This window comes from Mercenaria mercenaria, unplaced genomic scaffold (assembly GCF_021730395.1).
Source record: "Mercenaria mercenaria strain notata unplaced genomic scaffold, MADL_Memer_1 contig_3516, whole genome shotgun sequence".
NCBI lineage: Eukaryota > Metazoa > Mollusca > Bivalvia > Venerida > Veneridae > Mercenaria > Mercenaria mercenaria.
The window spans coordinates 42627-65097 of NW_026461662.1; the positions used below are offsets into that span (position 1 = coordinate 42627).

General features: G+C 35.6%; 1 protein-coding gene across 2 annotated transcripts in view; it reads left to right on the forward strand.

Moving 5' to 3' along the window:
* Positions 1 to 15878, forward strand: part of LOC128553127 (WASH complex subunit 1-like) — a 48924-nt gene extending 33046 nt beyond the window's left edge. For both annotated transcript variants that reach the window (XM_053534244.1, XM_053534243.1), the window contains exons 2-5: positions 2716 to 3266; positions 3816 to 4027; positions 5168 to 5398; positions 11710 to 15878. In XM_053534244.1, coding sequence (XP_053390219.1) covers positions 2740 to 3266; positions 3816 to 4027; positions 5168 to 5398; positions 11710 to 12167 — 1428 coding nt within the window. In that variant the 5' untranslated portion in view covers positions 2716 to 2739 and the 3' untranslated portion in view covers positions 12168 to 15878. The remainder of the gene's footprint in view (positions 1 to 2715; positions 3267 to 3815; positions 4028 to 5167; positions 5399 to 11709) is intronic.
* Positions 15879 to 22471: the final 6593 nt, after the last annotated feature.

Below are 22471 nucleotides of genomic sequence, written 5' to 3' on the forward strand. Positions count from 1 at the left end.
TTCAAAAAATCAGATGAGCTAAAAAACTATAGAATATGCAACGCGCGAGTCATACGTAGTCGAGTCATTAGCACAATTTCTACAGCAAATTTCGCTGTACTCATCTTTCGAAATATTAATACCCAAACTCGCTCAATTATGTACCACAAGTCTGTTTTTTCTTGACCATGAAACAAGCGCAGTCTTTCTTTTCCGTTTTCTTTCATTTATGCACATAGAACACATTTACATTTGAATATTTTTTTGATGTAAGGGTTAATTTTACCATAACACTTTCTTTAGGTGGGAATTCCCAAATTAATAAAACCTTAAATTCATAAAAAAGATCCTTAGTTTATGTTAATTCCAACTAATTATCCACATACAATATTTTCACACTTACATTTACTATTAAACCTTTGAATCATGAATGGGCTCAATATTATATTTTTCCAGAAAATAACAACATCTTGGATGTTTTCTCAAATGACCCTTATCAAACTGGTAAGGAGAACTTGTCATTAGGTAGGATAGTTAATTGCCTTACAATTTATAGGGTTCTCGGTAGTTAACAGTTTACAGGGGTCATCAAGGGTTACTTTGGCCAACTTTCACCAGGCTGTATGGTTCAGCCATCTGATAAAATGTGCTATTTTAGAGGCTAAAGATTTTCTTATTTTGCCTGCAGTATTTATATAAAAAAAATAACCATGCAGCCAGTGAGCCAGGCTATGTTCGGAGCCAGGGGCAATAAAAAAAGTCAATGTAGAAACAACCTGCTGGAGTTACTTCCCTCTTAATGAATAAACATAATATATGTAGAACAAACATAGGGACGGGAGCCAGTCTAATCGGCCCCATTCCCCCCTCAAATTAGTATGTTTTTTTCCCCCGATTTCAAAAAAAATTCCCCCCTCAAGCCCAAGAACATCAGTACTAAGCGCTTTGCAGTTGATTTGTTGGCCTTAAAATTTATTGTTCCGAAAATTCAGTGGCTCAGAGAAAAAAATACAAAGTGTGATGTCTGAATAAGGTTGTTTATATTTGGCAGAATTCATACAGCAGAGTTTATAATTAACAGAATTCAGGTGTGGGTCAATAAAGTTGAAAAGAATGTTTATATTTGTTTGCATTTCGTTTCAGGTTTGAAATTCCCCCGCAGAAGAATGTTTTTGAAAAAATCATGCGAAATTCCCCCCTTGCACGGACCCTGGCCCCAGTCCCAAAAAGCAAACGAGAGCCCTGAATATATCTACTTGCCCCATGTGCTGTTCTCTTCTGAACTTTTGATAATTTTAAGGGTTTCTGTTCATCATGATCAAAGGCAAGCAGGTTTTTTTTTATAAAATAAATACAGTAAACCTCACTTATAAGGAACTCGGATATAAGGAACACTCGGTTATAAGGAACAGTTTTCAATTCCCCGATCTAATTCCTTCTTTATTTAATGTAAAAATCCTCGGTTATAGGGAACTCGGTTATAAGGAACACTCGGTTATAAGGAACACTTTTTCCAGTCCAAAAGTACGAAATGCAATGGAAAACCCCTCGGTTATAGCGAACAGACAAAGAATAAAAATTATTGAAAACCGGAAATATACATGAGAATCGCTGATGACGTGAGAGTAACGTCGGCACTATCACGCGCTTTCATGCTCATGAAAATCGCTTTCATGCACATGAATAAACACAAATTATTTCATTTCTATGATCTTTAGTTTGTTAATTCACGGATACGATAAAAAGAAAATATATAATATCATCAAATTACCAAATACTAACCGATAGTAGACTATATTTACTCAAGATTATGTTCGACAGCTACATGTATTGGGTATTTCATGTTAACAATACTGAACGAAAATCCTAAATAAATGTGCTAATTACACGTGATTGACACTGGCAAACAGTCCAGTTTACCAAATTTCCAATGAAAAATTATAGCAGGTGCTAAAATGGACAATAGCAAAAGTATAGGTATAATTTACACTTTAATCCGTATGTATGGCGCCATCGTCTAGTAGTAATACACTGTATGTCATAAACACCCTACATTAAATTTTAACGGGTAGTCTAATTTAACATATTTGTAAGGAAAAATTGAACATATATTTTATATTAGTATTGATGACCATTCACATAACATGCAGTCAAGCAAGGTAAGGGGAGTAACTGCAACATATCTTATAGTCATCATGCAGCGCTCTCTAAAAAGACGATAGCAATGACCGACAAATTATAAACATAAATTACGGTCATTCTTACCGACGAACATTTTGGCTTGGTTTAGGTTTAACGCCGCGTTTCAAAACTATTTCAGCCACATACATGCAGGCAGTTTACCTTACCATCTCTCCAGGAAAGGACCGGTACTAGAAAAGCAACTTCCTCACATAGAGATTCAGGGTCGGTCCGGAGTGTGAACACCTAGCCCTTATGAAACCTCAGTCAAATAGTGTTCGCTATACAAATTGTGTTCGTTATACAAACCTCGGTTACAAGGAACTAGTTCGCTATACGGATATAAGGAACCTCGGTTATAAGGAACAATTTTTAAAGGTCCCAAGCTGTTCCTTATAAGCGAGGTTTACTGTACAGTATAAATTTAAAAAAGAATTCTAGGGTTTGATTGATTAAATCATTTTAGTTCTGACATATTGATTTGTTGTTGTATTATTTGATACAGGATAAAGAACAATTTGATGAATATATCTATGCACTGTTTGTTCTTTTCAGGCTAGCCTTAACATACTATACCAAATGCCAATTATGAGCAGCCAGCCATTTAACATACCTGGGATTCCCGAGGATCTACGTCGTGATGAAACGATTCACCAGGTTGTTGATTCCCTAGAGTACCTGGACAAGATCGCCAATGAAATCTTCACTAGGATTCACACACGGGTCTCAAATAACCAGGCCCATTTGCAGAAAATAAATGACAGAGTAAGCCTTGCTGAGGCGAAAATTAGTAAAATTAGCGGAAGTAAGAAAGCAACTAATGTGTTTGCATCTGCAAAGTATCCTGCACAAGACACTACAGAATTTTACGAAACTGTGTTTAAACCAGATGCTAAGTTGAGAAGTCCAAAGAGACAGAGTTACCATGTGCAGGATAAGCATAAGGTGGTAGATGAGACAGTTTTAAAAGATAAGCTCCAGTACTATCATGTTAAAGGAGGTAGAAAGAAAAAATCCGGCGCAGATCGTGGAGAGGGTCTAGGCGGTTTGCCGAAGGAAATACCATCTGTCAGTGCCTTACTACTTTTCAATACATCTGAAAATCCGTAAGTTTGAAAGTTTTTTCTATATTTCTTATGGTTAAGTTTATAAGGCCTGTTAAAATTGATTTAAAGTTCATACAGACAATGTTAATGAGGGTAATATATTGTTTTAAAGCTTACTGTTTCTGAAGGGAAAGAAAAATATAAAAATATAGAGGTAAAAGCAAACATTCAGTGTGAATGACACGAAGGTTCATGTATTTACATACATGTATTTATGCTTGACTATAGCACAACACTTGCCTTGATAGGAATGCATCCATTTTTGTTGTTTCGTACAGATGTACAAATGTATATGTTTCCCGGGATTTTTTTTTTCCATGTTTATGTTAAATAAAGATCTTACTATAGTAGAGATCAGTTTTTTGTCATTCTTTATGACGTTTTTAGAGGAGTTATTCCCTTTGCGCAGCACTCGATAATATTGCACACTCCTTCCATGGAGTTTTATGCCATACAGGTATATTCATACATTGCTACCTTGCATTTTCTCTTCGTTTTCCTTGAAAGATTTACAAATTTGTGTAGATTGGAATTTTATGTTTCTTACAGATACAAGAAATATGTTATAAAGGATCCGCTAGGTGTGGTCACAAAGACTCGTACAGCTTTAGAAGAGGAGGACTCTGGCATGGCAGAGGCCCCAAACACAATCAAAACCAATGAAGAGTTACAGCGTTTACAAGCAGATAATTATTTCTACGTGCCGGGAATTGGAGACGTCCCAGAACTAGATTTGCCAATTGCACTGCCAAATCTGTTAGGTAAGCAAGGCTACAATGTACACATGTACACAAGTATTATGTTTAAGTGTTAATAGGAAATAGGTAGGAGATGAACTTTGTGAAATGTTAGTTTATATTACACAGATAATGTGAACCCATTCTCAGAATCATTTTAGATATTCTCACACTTAGATACCAGATCATCTGTAATGTCACAGTCATACCAAAACTTAAAGGCACTGAACTGGCAGATTGTACAGCAACAAAAAAAAAGAGAGAACATTTTTAGATATCAGAAGCTTATTGTTATATTTTTTAAGAAGACTTTTTAAAAAACTTCTATTCAACGACTGTTAGGTGTATATTCTGCATTGTGTATTAGTCAGGAATGCTGGAAATTTTTTAAAGCCAAGGTGGCCCGGGTTCGATTCCGGACTCGGGCATTTTTATACGCCCGTTTGAAAAACGAAAAAACCAAGACCACTTCTCTGTGGTACAACATAGATGTTACTTCAAATTTTAGATGTATTTTAAGGTATCTCTACCTGGTAAGGATTTTTTTTGTGGACTTAGTAAAACAAAAGAATTACAATAATTACTAAACAACCACAAAATTAAAATTCCATTTGCAAATACAGGTGCTAGTGTAAAGAAATTTGCTGTGACAGGTGTATACTGTGACATTCTGGCACTCTTGTTTTTTCTTGACTTTGCATGTTGAAGGAAGTTTAGAAACAAAAACTCAAATGCATGATATGACCAAACTTCAATTTTAAAGACAGATCATTTTTTAAGCCAAAATCTGGAGGTCAGTGCTTTTCAGGTAGTTTCACATGTTTCATAAACTGGAAGCTATTGTCTTCCCAAAGATTATATCTCATAACAAAATAAATCCAAATGATATAACATAAATCTATTATATTCAACATGTTGTGAAATTTACTCTCCGCGAGCAGTAATTTTCAAGAGTTTCATGGTTATTTCATTCCATGAAATAAAAGACAGTTAATTGAAATTCTAATTTGTTTTATTTTCCAAACTTGAATGAAATCCATGTATAGTAGCCTTTATTGGCAAAAGTCTTCAAATGTCATTCCCACAAAATAGAATTCTCCAGCTGTAGTGATGCCATTAATTCTGAGTATACATGTTGTTTTTACAGTATGATGACTGTTTCAGGTGTGGCAGATGATATTACCTTCAGTGCGGACCAAGACAGTTCCATCGCGCCAACAGTGATGGGTAGTCACATGCCAGAACTGCCTACAGTAGTACCAACATCTGAGCCTCTGCCAGCTGGCCCTGCCACAGAGGGTGGTCCACCACCCCCACCAGCAGGGCCTCCTCCGCCAGAACCACCACCACCACCACCTCCGACTGGTGCACCCCCTCCACCACCACCTCCTCCAGGTTTGTATAGCGTTTCAAAAAGTTTAATTTAACATTGTTGCAAAAATTTTATGCTCCCGAAAGGCTTTGTCTGTCCGTTCGTCCATCACATTTTTGTCCGGAGTAAAACTTGAAAAGAATGGCATTTGATTGAAACTAAGCATAATCATAGAGGCCATTGAGACAAAGTGCAATGTCAAAGAATCATAACTCTACCTTACCTAGTTTTTGAATTATCTCCCTTTATCAAATAAGGCTTGTCTGGAGCATTACTTGAAAAGTATTTTTGGCATTTCATTGCAACTTCACAAAATGATAGAGGCCATTGACGGGAAGTGCTGTGTCAAAGAACCATAACTCTACTTTCCCTAGTTTTTGAATTATCTCCCTTTATTATACAAAATAAGGCTTGTCCGGAGTATAACTTGAAAAGTATTAATGGCATTTGATTGAAACTTCACATAGTCATAGAGGCCATTGAGGGGTTACATTCTACCAATTCAGTTCCTTCTTTATTTCATATAAATAATAAAATATTCAGACCTCATTTTCAGCACTTTAGAGCATTTCAGTGATATGAAAACCATATATGGTCATTTAGTATGACATTTCTTCTTATCAGAAATAGAAAAATATTGACATGTTATGTACATATTAGAAAAATAATCTGTTCTGAGAAACATCACCCTCTAAAAATGCTCCCATGAAAATAGCCATTTAGGAATTACACGTATGCAGACATTTTCCCAAAGAATAAAACTTATTCCTGGAAATTCACAATGAAAATGGTCTAGATATTTTCTCAATACAATAAGCAATAAAACTAAGCCAAAAATATAACTGTCACATCCTCATATGACTCATTATACCAGATTTCATCAACAGCTTGGAACTGCATTTTGGACTACTTCACATGTAACACTGAGTAGTCACTTCCTGTTTGGTGTAATCAGTCCTTGAGACAAAGTGCAGTGTTAAAGAATCACAACTCTACCTTACCTAGTTTTTGAATTATCTCCCTTTATGATGCAAAATAAGGCTTGTCCAGAGCATTACTTGAAAAGTATTAATGGCATTTCATTGAAACTTCACAAAATGATAGAGGCCATTGACGGGAAGTGCAATGTCAAAGAACCATAACTTTACTTTACCTAGTTTTTTAATTATCTCCCTTTATTATACAAAATAAGGCTTGTCCGGAGCATTACTTGAAAATATTAATGGCATTCATTGAAACTTCACAAAATGATAGAGGCCATTGACAGGAAGTGCAGTGTCAAAAAACCATAACTACCTTACTTAGTTTTTGAATTATCTCCCTTTATTCAATTTTCTTCTTTTTATTATCTCCATTTTTTGTTTGTTTCTAATACGTTATTCCCCATATTGGGACAAGCACATGCATCGGGGAGCATCATTCGGTTTCACCGATTCCTTGTGTATGCCTGTTTTCACAGTTTTGAAACTTGAAAAAGTAACAGTCCTTTAATACAACAATAATCAAAAGGTGTTATACGTACCAACAGTATAGTGGTCATTGAACTTGGTGGAATGTTATATCAGTAATTTTGACATTTTCAACGATTGAACTTGGTAGAATGTGATATCAGTAATTTTGTCATTTTGTTTCTTATTATACAATGATGAAATGGAATGTTATTATGGGAACACAAGCAGCAAGCAAGCGGCGGCATCAACAAAGTTATCTGCTTTTTAACTTGAGCTGTTCTTATCCAATGTTCAAACTTGGTCACAATATTTATGGGCATGATTTCTAGGCCAAGTTAGATAACTAGCTGGATCCTCCAAGTCTCCCTTGAGTTTTGGCTCTTGATTTACTAAGAAATAAAAAAAAAAAAATGACAACCATTCTCTGACTTGAGCAGTTTTTAGCTCACCTGTCACAAAGTGACAAGGTGAGCTTTTGTGATCGCGCGGTGTCCGTCGTCCGTCGTCCGTCCGTGCGTGCGTCCGTAAACTTGCTTGTGACCACTCTAGAGGTCACATTTTTCATGGGATCTTTATGAAAGTTGGTCAGAATGTTCACCTTGATGATATCTAGGTCAAGTTCGAAACTGGGTCACGTGCCGTCAAAAACTAGGTCAGTAGGTCTAAAAATAGAAAAACCTTGTGACCTCTCTAGAGGCCATAATTTTCAATGGATCTTCAAGAAAATTGGTCAGAATGTTCATCTTGATGATATCTAGGTCAAGTTCGAAACTGGGTCACGTGCGGTCAAAAACTAGGTCAGTAGGTCTAAAAATAGAAAAACCTTGTGACCTCTCTAGAGGCCATATATTTCACAAGATCTTCATGAAAGTTGGTCAGAACGTTCACCTTGGTGATATCTAGGTCAAGTTCGAAACTGGGTCACGTGCCTTCAAAAACTAGGTCAGTAGGTCAAATAATAGAAAAACCTTGTGACCTCTCTGAAGGCCATATTTTTCATGGGATCTGTATGAAAGTTGGTCTGAATGTTCATCTTGATGATATCTAGGTCAAGTTCGAAACTGGGTCACGTGCCTTCAAAAACTAGGTCAGTAGGTCTAAAAATAGAAAAACCTTGTGACCTTTCTAGAGGCCATATATTTCACAAGATCTTCATGAAAATTGGTCAGAATGTTCACCTTGATGATATCTAGGTCAAGTTCGAAACTGGGTCACGTGCCTTCAAAAACTAGGTCAGTAGGTCAAATAATAGAAAAACCTTGTGACCTCTCTAAAGGACATATTTTTCATGGGATCTGTGTGAAAGTTGGTCTGAATGTTCATCTTGATGATATCTAGGTCAAGTTCGAAACTGGGTCACGTGCGATCAAAAACTAGGTCAGTAGGTCTAAAAATAGAAAAACCTTGTGACCTCTCTAGAGGCCATATATTTCATGAAATCTTCATGAAAATTTGTCAGAATGTTCACCTTGATGATATCTAAGTCAAGTTCGAAAGTGGGTCACGTGCGGTCAAAAACTAGGTCAGTAGGTCAGATAATAGAAAAACCTTGTGACCTGACTAGAGGCCATATTTTCCATGGGATCTGTATGAAAGTTGGTCTGAATGTTCATCTTGATGATATCTAGGTCAAGTTTGAAAGTGGGTCACGTGCCGTCTAAAACTAGGTCAGTAGGTCAAATAATAGAAAAACCTTGTGACCTCTCTAAAGGCCATATTTTTCAATGGATCTTCATGAAAGTTGGTTTGAATGTTCATCTTGATGATATCTAGGTCAAATTCGAAACAGGGTCATGTGCGGTCAAAAACTAGGTCAGTAGATCTAAAAATAGAAAAACCTTGTGACCTCTCTAGAGGCCATACTTGTGAATGGATCTCCATAAAAATTGGTCAGAATGTTCACCTTGATGATATCTAAGTCAAGTTCGAAAGTGGGTCACCTGCCATCAAAAAGTAGGTCAGTAGGTCAAATAATGAAAAAACGTTGTGACCTCTCTAGAGGCCATATTTTTCATGGGATCTGTATGAAAGTTGGTCTGAATGTTTATCTTGATGATATCTAGGTCAAGTTTGAAACTGGGTCAACTGCGATCAAAAACTAGGTCAGTAGGTCTTGAAATAGAAAAACCTTGTGACCTCTCTAGAGGCCATACCCTTGAATGGATCTTCATGAAAATTGGTCAGAATGTTCACCTTGATGATATCTAGGTCAAGTTTGAAACTGGATCATGTGCCTTAAAAAACTAGGTCAATAGGTCAAATAATAGAAAAACCTTGTGACCTCTCTAGAGACCATATTTTTCAATGGATCTTCATGAAAATTGGTCAGAATTTTTATCTTTATAATATCTAGGTCAAGTTCAAAACTGGGTCACATGAGCTCAAAAACTAGGTCACTATGTCAAATAATAGAAAAACCGACATCATACTCAAAACTGGATCATGTGGGAAGAGGTGAGCGATTCAGGACCATCATGGTCCTCTTGTGATAATATCTAGGTCAAGTTTAAAACTGGGTCACATGAGCTCAAAAACTAGGTCACTATGTCAAATAATAGAAAAAAACTACATCGTACTCAAAACTGGGTCATGTGGGAAGAGGTGAGCGATTCAGGACCATCATGGTCCTCTTGTTATCCTTATGTCCACTACACTGAGCCACAATGTTTTTTGGCATGATATGTCAGCCAAGTTCTATAACCATCCACATTTCCAGTGGCTTTTGAGTTACAAACCTTGCGTTACTAAAAATTGCAAAAAAATGATAGTGTGACATGGTACCAAACTTAAATCTGTGGTACATTTCACTGACATTTTGGTGACATTACAGGTAAATGGTTTCAATGCATCCGTGGCATTTTCATTAAATCTTCACAAGCCAATCGAAGTTGTCCATTAAAAGTGTGACTGCATCCTTTTCAATATTGACACCAAATGATGAGGAATATTATTATTTCAGAAGTTAAACTAACTATCTTATCACAGGAATAGATCTTTATTGATCACAGTCATGCATCATCATCATACCTGCCCTGGTAATTCAGTTTTAGCTAGTATTTTGCTTAATTGCTTAAATTTTGAGTTTGGCGGGCCTTAAGGAGGTAGGTTACCTTGTTACCAGGGTAAATTCAGATTAGTTGAACCGCAGTGATTTTTTGTATTTCGTGTAATTTAATGTTTTAACTGCTACAATCTCAGTACCGTTTATCTCTGTCCCTTCAAGTACAATTTTTATCCAGGTTTGAAGTACATGACCCTCTTAAGGTATTTTATATAGAAAGAAGAAGGAAAATACGGATATTTAACACTTTTCAGTGTATTTTGGTTTCATTGTTATCCGTAGAAGTCTGCATAATTAATAGTTTTACTAGTATGCGCATTAGCTTTCTAATAAAAGCTTAAAATGTATATGTCGCGGGGCTAGTGTTTCCATGGTAACGCATTTTCTCTCATTTTTCAACAATTATGTATGAAAACGGGTTTTTCGACGGCTTCAGTGCCATTCTGTTATTGACCAACATGGAATATTTGGGTAATATGATTAGCAAAATACCAAGAACTTTACATGGTACTATGTTTTTCTTAAAGTTTAGAGTAACCATGGCAACAGAGATGTTTAAAATAGCTTATATGTTCTTTTTATCGTAATTTCTTATAAAAAAATATTATATAAAATTATCTTTCTTGTTAATGTAGCTTTAAAACATCTTATTTCTAACGTTAGTAATATTTTCGTATGAATTGCAGTTAATTTAACAAATTTCACAGCTTAAAATACTTACAGCAGTGCCCGTCGTCTGACATTTTTATTGAAAAATCGTTCTGCATGCTGCTATTATTCTCATGGATATTGTTGAAATGAAAATAAAAAGCCGAAGCTGTGTTCCTTAAATAGACCAGTGTCAACGTTTTTGAATTTTACAATTAGACATATAGGTCACGGGCTTCGTTTCCATGGTAACATCAATTTAATTCAAGACACCACAATTTTATACTGAAATTTGAACAATTTTAGAGCTTAGTTTTAGTATTTAAGTAACAAATTATCAACGGAAACTGGGAAATAGGTATAACAAATCAAACTGCCCAATTTTTATTTGTAAATGACCGTAATAAGTTACCTTTCAGCCAACTATATTCCCAATCACATCAGTTACCATCATCCATTTTCTTACATTCCGCATAACATTTCAATATAATTACATAAAAGAAGCAAAATATTGATCATTTTTCAGACAAAAGACTAATAAAAAGTATTTCAGCAAATAATGGCTGTTTAAAAATCGTTCAAATAAAGAAAAAGCACAGAATAACGTACTTTCAAAATAAAAGCTATTAATTTTGCGCGGTAACTGACACGTAACGTCATGACGTCAATGACGTCATTTTAAGGCAACAATGTTTTGAAGCATTTCTGCGGCAATTCATTCATTATTTCTGCATTATTAAACCATTAAACATAAGATCGGAGGCAGGTTCAAGATTTATTTCCAGAAGAATGGATATACAAACACATTTAGTTTGTCGTAAACGTTGTCGTAAATCGTCACGTTAGCTTCCGGTTGGACATGCGCACTTACAAATATCAAGGTAACCTACTTCCTTAAATAGGAGAACTTAGATTGGCTGAAACTACTCCCAGTAGTAATTAAGAGTGCACATACTCACTGAATAAACGAAATAAATAAATCTCGGGTTTGTCTCGGGGATTTAAATTTTAAACAAAACTTGATGATTGAGAATGAGATTTGATAATTGGCTTATTGACCTTGAACTTTAATTGATTTCTTGTAAATACTTAAATAGATGTTTTGGGCAGACAGATATTATAAGTTCTTTCCTTCTATTTGTTTTATATAATTTTTTGTTTTATTCTTTTATAGGTCCCCCTCCACCAGATGCACCACCGCCCCCACCCCCAGGTGGAGCACCTCCTCCGCCGCCGCCTCCTAGTGCTGATATTCCAGCAGAAGTCACGGGGGATGGAGGTCGCTCAAGTTTGATGGATGCCATAAGAAAAGCTGGAGGAAGTAAAGGGGCGGGGCTTAAGAATGCAAAGGACAAAAGCGATGAAAGAAAGAAGAAGAAAAAGGAAGAAAAACAGAGCTCCGGTGGTGCTAGTAAAGGGGGCGGAGATTTAATGGGTGATCTATTTGCTAAGTTGACTATGAGAAGAAAAGGTATATCTGGATCGGGTAAACCAGGAGAAGGGGGAGGGGGAAGTGAAAAGAGCGAGGGGGTAGGAGGGGCAATGGACAAAATTTCTTCAATGATTCCAGCACCTCCAAAACCTCCAGAAAGTGAGGCAACAGCCGCAGATGACGAGGACGATTGGGAATAAGTCATGAAAAAAATAGACCAAAGTGATAACTTGTGCAATATGTGATATACATGTATGTTTGTTTTGTAATAATACACTCTGACATCACATCAGCCTACTTTAAGAAAAGAAGCAGTGCTACCTTATTTAATCTACTATTTTACGTATAATGTACATGTATGTTCGAAGCAAAATGTTAAAGGTATACAGATCAAGCAGTGTTTGATTAATCCCTAAAAACATTCAGAATCATTTGTACACTGCATGGCATAAGTGAGACAGTTCATCTTCTCATGAAATTATTTAACAGGAAGTATATCTTTTTTTTTGTGTTTAAATTAATTAAAGTATGCTTTTGCAATATATTATTACTTAATTGACACCTGCCGATTTATGAAATACTAGTTTGTAATGTTGCCTTTTACATGTATGCTCATTTGAAGAGTCAGTGTTGGCCTTTGATACTAGAGTTTTGAATTGGTCAAAATGCTAGAGTTTGTGGTCGGTCAAAATACTAGAGTTTGGAATGGTCAAAATACGAGGGTTGATTCATGTTGTAAGCTAAATCAGTTATGATTTCACGCGTAAATGTTAATTCCTAGGGCTGATTCGTTTTAATAACTCAGACCTTCAAAGTTCACCCAGGACGATATGCCACCATAGGCAAAAACAGCATTTCTTTGTTAAACAGAAAAAAACAACTAAACAATGACTATCGCCAATGAACGTTAAAATAGCGCACCAAATCTCATGAAATTATAATGATGTGAAATTATGTCGTTTAGCAATCAAACATGAAAAGTAAAGTGACATTCTTGCAGATTAAAGTCCTCTGTGTAGTGCAAAGGCTTGTCATTGCTGAATGATAAAAATATCCTTTTTTGATGTCAATGAGGTCAGTGACGTGCAGTGATCATCATTACCATGCTTTCTGTGCATGTCGATAACTCGTTAAGTAAGCAGTAATTTCTTATATTATTTTTAGAAAATATTGTGAATAGATCAAGGTACATGGACAGGATTTTTTGTTGTTTTCTTTCATTAATATTTTTTTGGCTTCAGTGGCATTACTTTTGGATCAACCCTTGTACTTGAAATTGGTCAGTATGTCTGCATTCGTTAATCAGCACAAAAAAAAGCCTGGAAATTGATTTACCAGTAATCTTAATTAAGATATTGTAAACATGAATATTTTGTTTAACATAACTCCTATGAGTAGGCAATTTTACTTAGAAGTTAGATCATGACATTGCATGGGAAAACTGTTCTATGAACTTTTTTTTGGTCATGTAATTGTATTTTCAGTAAGATAATAATATATAACAGATTGTTTAAAGGTCCATAAACCTCATAATTTCTGTGAAAAAAAAACACAGATCAAAAATGTGTCCAAATAGAGAATATGCATATTTTCTTAGAAAAGCACACTTTTCAATACTGTGAAATCATTTAAATTCGTTGGCATGAAATTTCGCGCAAACGTAAAAAAGGACTGTTTCGCGCGGGCTTTAATTCGCGCATTTTCAATTTATAAATGAAAAAATAAAGTAAAAAAAAACAATAATAACACGGTCTTAAATTCGCGCATCAGTTCTAGCATGAAATATGCGAAAATTTGTCCTATGCGAATAAAAATGATTTCACAGTATTACACTTGACCTTATACAGTCAGAACTGTAATTGACTTTGTCGTCGTTTTTTAAAACTGTTTTTTTCAGTATCATTTAGTGACGCTATTGAAAGACTGGAAATTCCTGGATAGCCATCTTTCATTTTACCTTAATGGAATTTGATACCAAATCTTGTTATAAAATGATGGAACATATTCAAATACATCTAATCTGGAATTGCTGGAAGGTTGAATTATGGAAAAATACACATTCGTTGACAGCGAGTCAATGTTAAAAAAAAAAAAAAAAAAAAAAAAAGTTTATTAAAACGTTTAACGTTTTTTTGAACTGGGTCTTTTGTTACAGGGCGGCTGATTTTCAAAATGTGTGCCCCCCCCCCCCCCCCCCCAAATCTGAAAATGCTTCCTACGTGCCTGTGTCATAATTTACATTTCAACAACAGTTTTATGGTTATTTACAGATGTTTAGTTGTCAGAGAGCACTATATACCATTTCAGCTTGTTTTGATACACTGTAAAATCATTTTAATTTCATGAACGTGAAATTTTGTGGTTGCGACCACAGTGGATATTTTATCAGGATATGAATTCATGGATTTTACATTTTTCAGCAGTAAACAAATGAAAATGTTACTTGTTCATTGGAATTTTTAAAATTACATGGGTTAACTCAATCATGAAATTCAAGAAAATTAGTCCCCCATGAATGGTAATGATTTCACAGTGTCGCTGCATAATTTCTATGGTTTCCATTTATTTAAGTTAGAATCTGCGTTTTAGTATTCTTGGTCTATTATTTAGCATATTTCTGAAAAATGACATATTACCTATAGAAGAAGAAAAGCTTAATTCAAACATGATAAAAAAAATGATTAACCACCATCGGTTGGGAAAACACGTAAAACAGCGAACCTGCTAACAACATCTGTATATCTTTGGCATATTTTGTATATGCTGGAATGAGGAATACTTGAGATGAAAGAGCAGTTTCAAATTTGGCAATTTTCATCATTTTAATGAAATTTGAGCCATGCCATTAGAAAACCAACATAGTGGCTTTGTGACCAGCATGGATCCAGACCAGCCTGCGCATCCGCTCAGTCTGGTCAGGATCCATGCTATTCGTTTTAAAAGATTATTGTAATTAGAGAAACCAATAGCGACCAGCATGGATCCTGACCAGACTGCGCGGATGCACTGGCTGGTCTGGATCCATGCTGGTCGCAAACCCACTATGTTGGTTTTTTCGTGGCAGGGCTCATTTAACTTGCTTCAGAAATATTTTATTTTGTTGATTTGACAACACATTTTGAGATAATCAGATTTGGCCTCCTTTGTTGATGAGGAAATGTATATGTATATGCAGGGGACACAAAATGTACATTTTGTTTTTGTTCGCACATTCCAGTTGCTTACATATATATTCATGCTGTTGATTTTCAAAAAAAGGCAAATACCTTAAAAATACTCGGTTTGGACACAATTCAGTTGTATTCAACTTTTGAAACTGAATTCCAACATTCATTTTATCTGTTGAAAAAGATAAGATAATTTATAACTCTTATTTTCATTCATATTTCATTCGATTTCATTGGAATTTCCCTCTCTGTGATGTATCAATACATATGATATGATTTAATTGATGAATATACATAAATATTTTTGATCATTCAAATATTGACATTGTTTATTAGGCTGAGTACTCACCTGAAAATATATGGTTGTGTTAAAGGCCGAAAACCTCTGATTTTCAACCCATTAACCTTTAGCCTACTAAATTTCTGAAATGGACTAGTCCATCATTCAGTTCAGGCAGCACCATTTATTATTTGATGGGGGCTGTTGATTGAAAATTTACTGACTGAATAGCGAACAGTGCAGACCATGCTGACGTGGACGTGCAGGCTGATCATGGTTTGCACTGGTCTCAAAGGCAGAATCACTTGCCGCTAGCAGGCTAGAGGTTAAGGTCTCGATTGTTTGAAAGAGGATATGTTTGTTACTGTGATATACAAATCTATGGACCTATGTATGAAGTTAACTTGTTTACGATATGGTAATTGAATGATGTATAGATTTTATTAAAACAAATCAGAGATTTATGAGAGCTTCTGTTTTTCTAGCTTACCAGAAGGAGATACATGCTCAAGGTGAGCTTTAATGACATGAAAATCCATTTCCAATCAATACCTTGAGAACCATTTGACCCAGAACCTTAAAACTTAATAGGGTAATAGGACAGAGTCTGTGACTCCTATTGTTTTTGGGGTCACTCCGTCAAAGGTCAAGATCACAGGGGGCCATCTGCCTGTCACATTTCATTTTCAATCAATAACTAGAGAACCTAGAACTTTCAAATTTCATTGACCAATAGGGCTTACAAAGTAGATGACCACTATTATTTTTGGGGTTACTCAGTTAAAGGTCAAGGTCACAGGAGCCTGAAGATGGAAAACCGTTTTTGATCTATATCTTGAGAACCACTTTACCAAGAATGTTGAAACTTCATAGGATAAATGGAAAGACAGAGTAGATGACCCCTATTTTGGGTCACTTGATCAAAGTTCAAGGTCAGACGGGCAAGAAACTGGAAAACTGTTTATCAATAACTTGAGAACCATTCGACCCAGAACCTTCAAACTTCATAGGGTGATAGGACTTACAGAGTTGATGACCCTTAGATTTTGTTGTCACTAGAGCCAAGGTCAAGGTCACAGGGGCCTGAACACGGAAAAGTCTTTATGATCAATAACTTCAGAACCACTTGGCCCAGAATGTTGAAACTTCATAGAATGATTGGACATGCTGAGTAGATAATCCCTATTGCAGCCAACCATCAGTGTCTCTTGGACTTTTGCTCCTGTCTTCTATTTACTTGTAACCTGTTACTACTATGCATTTGGGGAGATGTGCGCTTTTCTCCAAAAGCATCTAGTTTAACCAAGTTATCCACAATTTCTTACTTTTGTAGAAACAAGCACTGGTCATTAGTGAAGATAGCAATATATTTTTAGGACATTACCAAGCTTGATTAATATAGGTTGTAAGAACTTTCTCTTGAGTTCATGTTAAATAAGTCCGATTCAAAGTATGAAGTACAGATGCATAGTTCACTTACACATGAATATGTATGAAGTCCCTGCTAATGTTTTCATTAAAGCATCTGTGATGAATAGATGAGTCATAGGGTGAGAAAAATGTGCAGTCAGTCCGGGGCTCAAACACGGAACCCCTCGCTTAAAGGCCAAATGCTCTACCAACTGAGCTACTGGGCTACCTACACATTTTCTTCATGATTTAATATTGAAGTCCTATACTGCGACAGATGTACACTGGGTCTGAAGGAGACTTGTGACAAAATATCTTGGTGTTTCAAATAAACTGATTTTGTCTAAATAAATCTTATTTTTCGTTTTTGTCTTGTAATTCTAAACAGAAACAGTCAACTTAAGTAAAATTTTGTTTTGTTTATTTGAAAAATTATGAATACTGACTTTTAAACAGATTGGGTACTTTAATTATAACCCCCACCCCACAAAACGAGCTTTGGTGTGGGGAGACTACTGGTTTTTGTCTTGTCTGTCCCAAAACATTTAAGACAATAACAGTGACAACAGTAAAGAAAAATTAACTTTACACAATGATAACACTGCAATGAGAGGAAGTATTAACTCTGTTTTTAGAATTATCCTCCTTTACCCTTTCTATACTTTACAACTCTAAGTGAGCTAGAGCTATCATGATACCATAATATAGTTCTGTCATTGCCTGCTGTCAACAGTTCAACTGCTGACACTCTAGAAGTCAAAAGTTTGGTGCAGTTTTAACAAAACTTGGTCAAAACGTTTCCTTCAATTTTGATAAAATCTTGCACATGCTACAAAGTGGTTGATCTGGGGTCAAAACTAGGTCTAGATAAAGTTAGTAAACACTCTAGAGTCCACATTGTTTGCCTGATATTCATAAAACTAGTCTAAATGCTTTGTCTCTATAAAAGCTATGTTAAGTTTGAATTGGGTTATCCTTGGTAAAAAAATCAGTAATTGGGTCAAATATTAATAAAACCATGTTAATATTCTAGAGTCACATTTTACATTTGATTTACATAAAATCGTTGTCAGAATATTTGTCTATAATATCTAGGTTAACTTTAAACCTGCGTAACTTTGGGTCAAAAAGTAGGTCACTAGGTCAAATCATAGATCTAGAGGCCGCATTTTTCTACTGAATATCATAATAATTTGTTAGAATGTTTGACTATATGTAATCTAGGTCAAATTTGAAAACAGGTTAACCAGAGGTGTCATTAAATGACCTCAAAGGTCAAGTTACAAAGCTCTAGCTTTTATAAGCTCACCTGGACCAAAGGGTCACCAATTTGTATAGGTAGATGGTCCTGTTCCGGCACTTGGTGTCTGTTATCAACATATTGGTACTCAAATATCTTCTCCACTGGAATTACAAGTGGTCAGTATGATATGACTACGTGTCGCGTGCAAGAACCAAGAAAACTACCCATCTCACATTTTGAATTATTTCCCTTTATCAAATGTCCATTCGAGCTGTAATTTTGTCGTTCACGGATGTATTTCAGCAAAAAACTTTGAACCAATGATAACCATGACACGAGGATGTGTTGCACGCAAGATCCTTTAATCAACCCTTCATACTTTTTTGAATGATCTCCATTTATTGAAAGTACATTCGGATTTCCTGTCCAGTTTCTTAACTTTGTCAGTCACGGACGAATTTCAAAAAAAAAAAAAAAAAAATCGGCATCAGTAATCAGCATTACATGATGTGTCTTGATTAACGGCTTGTAATGCCTTCCTTAAAAATGTGTCTGCCATATTTCCCATTTGGAACATAAAATACATTAATTTCCTGTAAAATCTTATTTCTGATAATTGCTTCCTTTAACATTTGTCAAAGGTTTGAATATTGCCGAATATACTAGAATGTTTAATTGAACCTATTGTTTTTTATTACCTCCTTTAATGCTCTAACTGTAACAGTTTATATACAATATTAAAAGTAACTTGCATTTCTAACCATTTAAGTACGCATACCATCTATTTGAAAAAGCTGTTTCATCTGTTCTTAAGATAAAAATTTAAAGCATTATGGACATTTAAGAACCAGTAAAGTACCCTTCTAATTTGAGTTATCTCCCTTTATTCAGTGTTTTTTGTCCAGTGCAAAAGAATTATCTCCTTTTATGAAATGTGTATACCGGTTTCATGTCTAGTCTGTAACATTGTCGTTAATGGATGGATTTGCCCATGTATTTACCCAGATATAACATACCAGTAACCACAAAAAGTCTCTTGTTAAAACAGAACTTTGTAAAAAAACATCACACAATGTACTTCAAACGAAAATATTGAAACTTGAAACTCTAATCAATTTCGACATGGGTAGCACAGGAATCTGTTCAGACACTTTCATCCTTTCTTCTTTACAGAAATTTTCTTTGATGTGCTTAAAATGTTCATTTCATTTTTTTTTTCGAAATTGCACTTAATTTTAACTGTGAAGTACAAATGTATCGGGAAGTTGTAAGTCCTCAAATAGCATATAATATATATAGTCGCGTGATAACTAACCTTGATTAAAATGTAAGGACTCTAAGGGTCATTCCTGTGGTAACACACGCAATATACTAATGGTACCACGCGCAGAGGCCTGGTGGTAACACGCACAGTATTCCAGTGGTACCTCGTCAGTGGTCCACTGTTTACACGTGCAGTATTCTAGTGGTATCTCCTCAGTGGTCCGCATTTTTACACGTGCAGTATGCTAGTGGTACAACTCACAGTATTCCAGTGATAACTCATGCAGCTGTACATTTGTACCATGCGCAATGGTAACACGCCGGTCTATGAAATCATGTTCCGTGGGTTCGAGCCGCCACTCCTCCAACTTACAAACATTCAGAAAACAGTCCCATGTATCGGTGATTAACTCCTGACACGCTAGATCTTGCATTGGAGTGTCTTCCGTATCTTAACTGCGCTACCCTCAAATTAAAAAAATGGTAACGATGCTCTTCAGCGTTACCGGTGGTGATATATAAACAAAATTAATATACACACACCAGATGATCATTTGTTACGTATATATCAAAAGGCTGCTTGTCCAGTTATTTCAAATCGATACCCTACGACTTCCACAATTTGTACCCGACTGCAATGTACCAAATACACTTCCTCAAATACTAAAAATATTTCAAAGTCGTATTTGATGAGTCTTTTTGCATCGGTGCGGTTTTTAAAGTAAACTCTTACGAACCTTTAAAGGTTAAAGGTAAAGCATTCATATAAAATGACGCAGTTTTGTTTAAGAGTGCTGATAACGCACAGTAAAAGGTATTGATCACCATTTTGTACCACTTCCTACCTGATAAGGTCACTCCAAGTATTGTGCCCCACCTCTAATAACGCGACAGAATTCAATTTTATCTCACCGTTTCAACATTTAGACCCTATTTCTATCTCAAGCTACCTTTTGTTGCTATCTACATGTGCTCCGTGCCACGAGAAAACCAACATAGTGGGTTTGCGATCAGCATGGATCCAGACCAGCCTGCGCATCCGCGCAGTCTGGTCAGGATCCATGCTGTTCGCTAACAGTTTCTCCAATTCCAATAGGCTTTAAAAGCGAACAGCATGGATCCTGACCAGACTGCGCGGATGCTGGTCTGGATCCATGCTGGTCGCAAACCCACTATGTTGGTTTTCTCATGGCACGGCTCACATGCTAAATGCACCAACATTAAATACCATCATAACAGATGATTGAAAGAAAAGGCGTTTTAGTAAAGAATGAATTAGAATCAGTCTCAGTATGGAGCTTTGTCATTAGATAATTTCGAAATTTGAGCCCAGACTCGGGCTGGTCCCCAAACTCAGTTTTTCAGCATTGGACACGTGCCTCAGATTAAGTCACATTTTTTTGGCACGCTCTTATTTTTTGAAGTTCATTTGCATTTTCTTCGTTTACTAGTTCGGCGATACATTTTATGTCGAATCCGCCATTCATTCATTCATTTGGGCATTGGTGTTGTTCTAATTTTATGTGTTTTTATTTTTAAAATGTAACAGATTCCGTGAGGAAAAGTTTGAAAGATTAATTTAATTTGAAAATGTAATTGATTACGCGATTTACTAGTATTTCCCTATTAATTAAAGAAGTCTGAAACTGTGTGTTATCATGCATTCTAACATGGCTCGATTTGATTTCCAGTTAAACAAAGAAGGAGATTGGGCTCTGTATATTCAACAAATAATCAAGGCCTTCGAGTTGTTTATCGTCTGATTTACCACGGTTCACAGTTCAGATGCGTAGGAATTGAACCACGAGGGCGTTAGCCCGAGTGGTTAAATACTGAAGCATCTGAACGATGAACCGTGGTAAATTAGACGATAAATCACAAGAAGGCCTTGATTGTTTTCATTCTGATATGCTCATTGATCTATATAAAGGTATTGGACCCCTAATAGTAACGTTTAAAAAATGGCATTTGCTTGGTATATTCTTAAAGTTGACCATGTTTCACACTGTGTTGCAAATTTTAAACAACTTTTACCGTGCCGTTTTTTTGTAAATTTTGTATAATTTATGGTATTTCCTCAAGCTCAAGTTGAGACAAATTTCAATGTGATGGCCACTATCTAAAACGTTTGCAGAGCATTCATTACAGCATTAATTTTGATAAAAGAAACATCAAACTATTGTTAAATAATCATAAAACACAAAATGAAACTGTAAAAATCATTTTTTCTAGGGTGCCTCAAGTAAACAGATTTAATGAGACAGAATTCTAACTCCAACATTGAAAAATTAAGGTCCAATCCTGTAGGTCTGTTTTGAATTTTGCTCACTTTATTCAAAAATAACCTTGGGGCAGAAGTAAAACCTACCTGAATTTCTTTCACAATATGTAATCTAAAGAATGAAGGCAAAATAAAGAACTTTTACCGCACGTAATTCAGTATTTTTAAAGATGTCTAACTCTACCCCTTCTGATTCAGAGGTAAATTCACTTTGAACAGCAAGAAATCGCTTATAAAATGAAAATTTTCCACTTTTGTACAATACATCCATAATTAGTCTTGAAAGAAGTAAAAAACTTACTAGAAAAAAGGAAAATATGGGAAAAAAAATTTTGGTCCCAGTGGGGTTTGAACCTACGCTCCCCTGAAAATTGCACTCAAAGTAGGTTTATGGTAGGAATTGAATACTCTTCAAAAAGGAGGTACTCTATTACGGGTCCAATACCTTAATAAATATTATGCTGGACTTCATTTACGCGAGGAATAATGTATCGGATGTCATGCGGCAAATTGACGTCATAATTGACGTCATAATGCTCTCTTACCGGTCGCGCGTCAACCGTTGTTTATCGCAGAATATACAGAGCTTGATTTTCTTCTTTGTTTAACTGGAAATCAATCGAGCCATGTTAGAATCTGCAATAAACAACGGCTGACGCGCGGACCGGTAAGAGACATTATGATGTCAATTATGACGTCATATTGCAGCATGACGTCGGTTCATTACTCCTCGGTAAATGAAGTCCAGCATAATATATATTAGAATATTTCAATCACTAAATGAGATATATTATTTCGATTCTAACACGTAACCAAGGATTTTAAAGTACATCCTTGACAACATCTATTAAATATTTGCC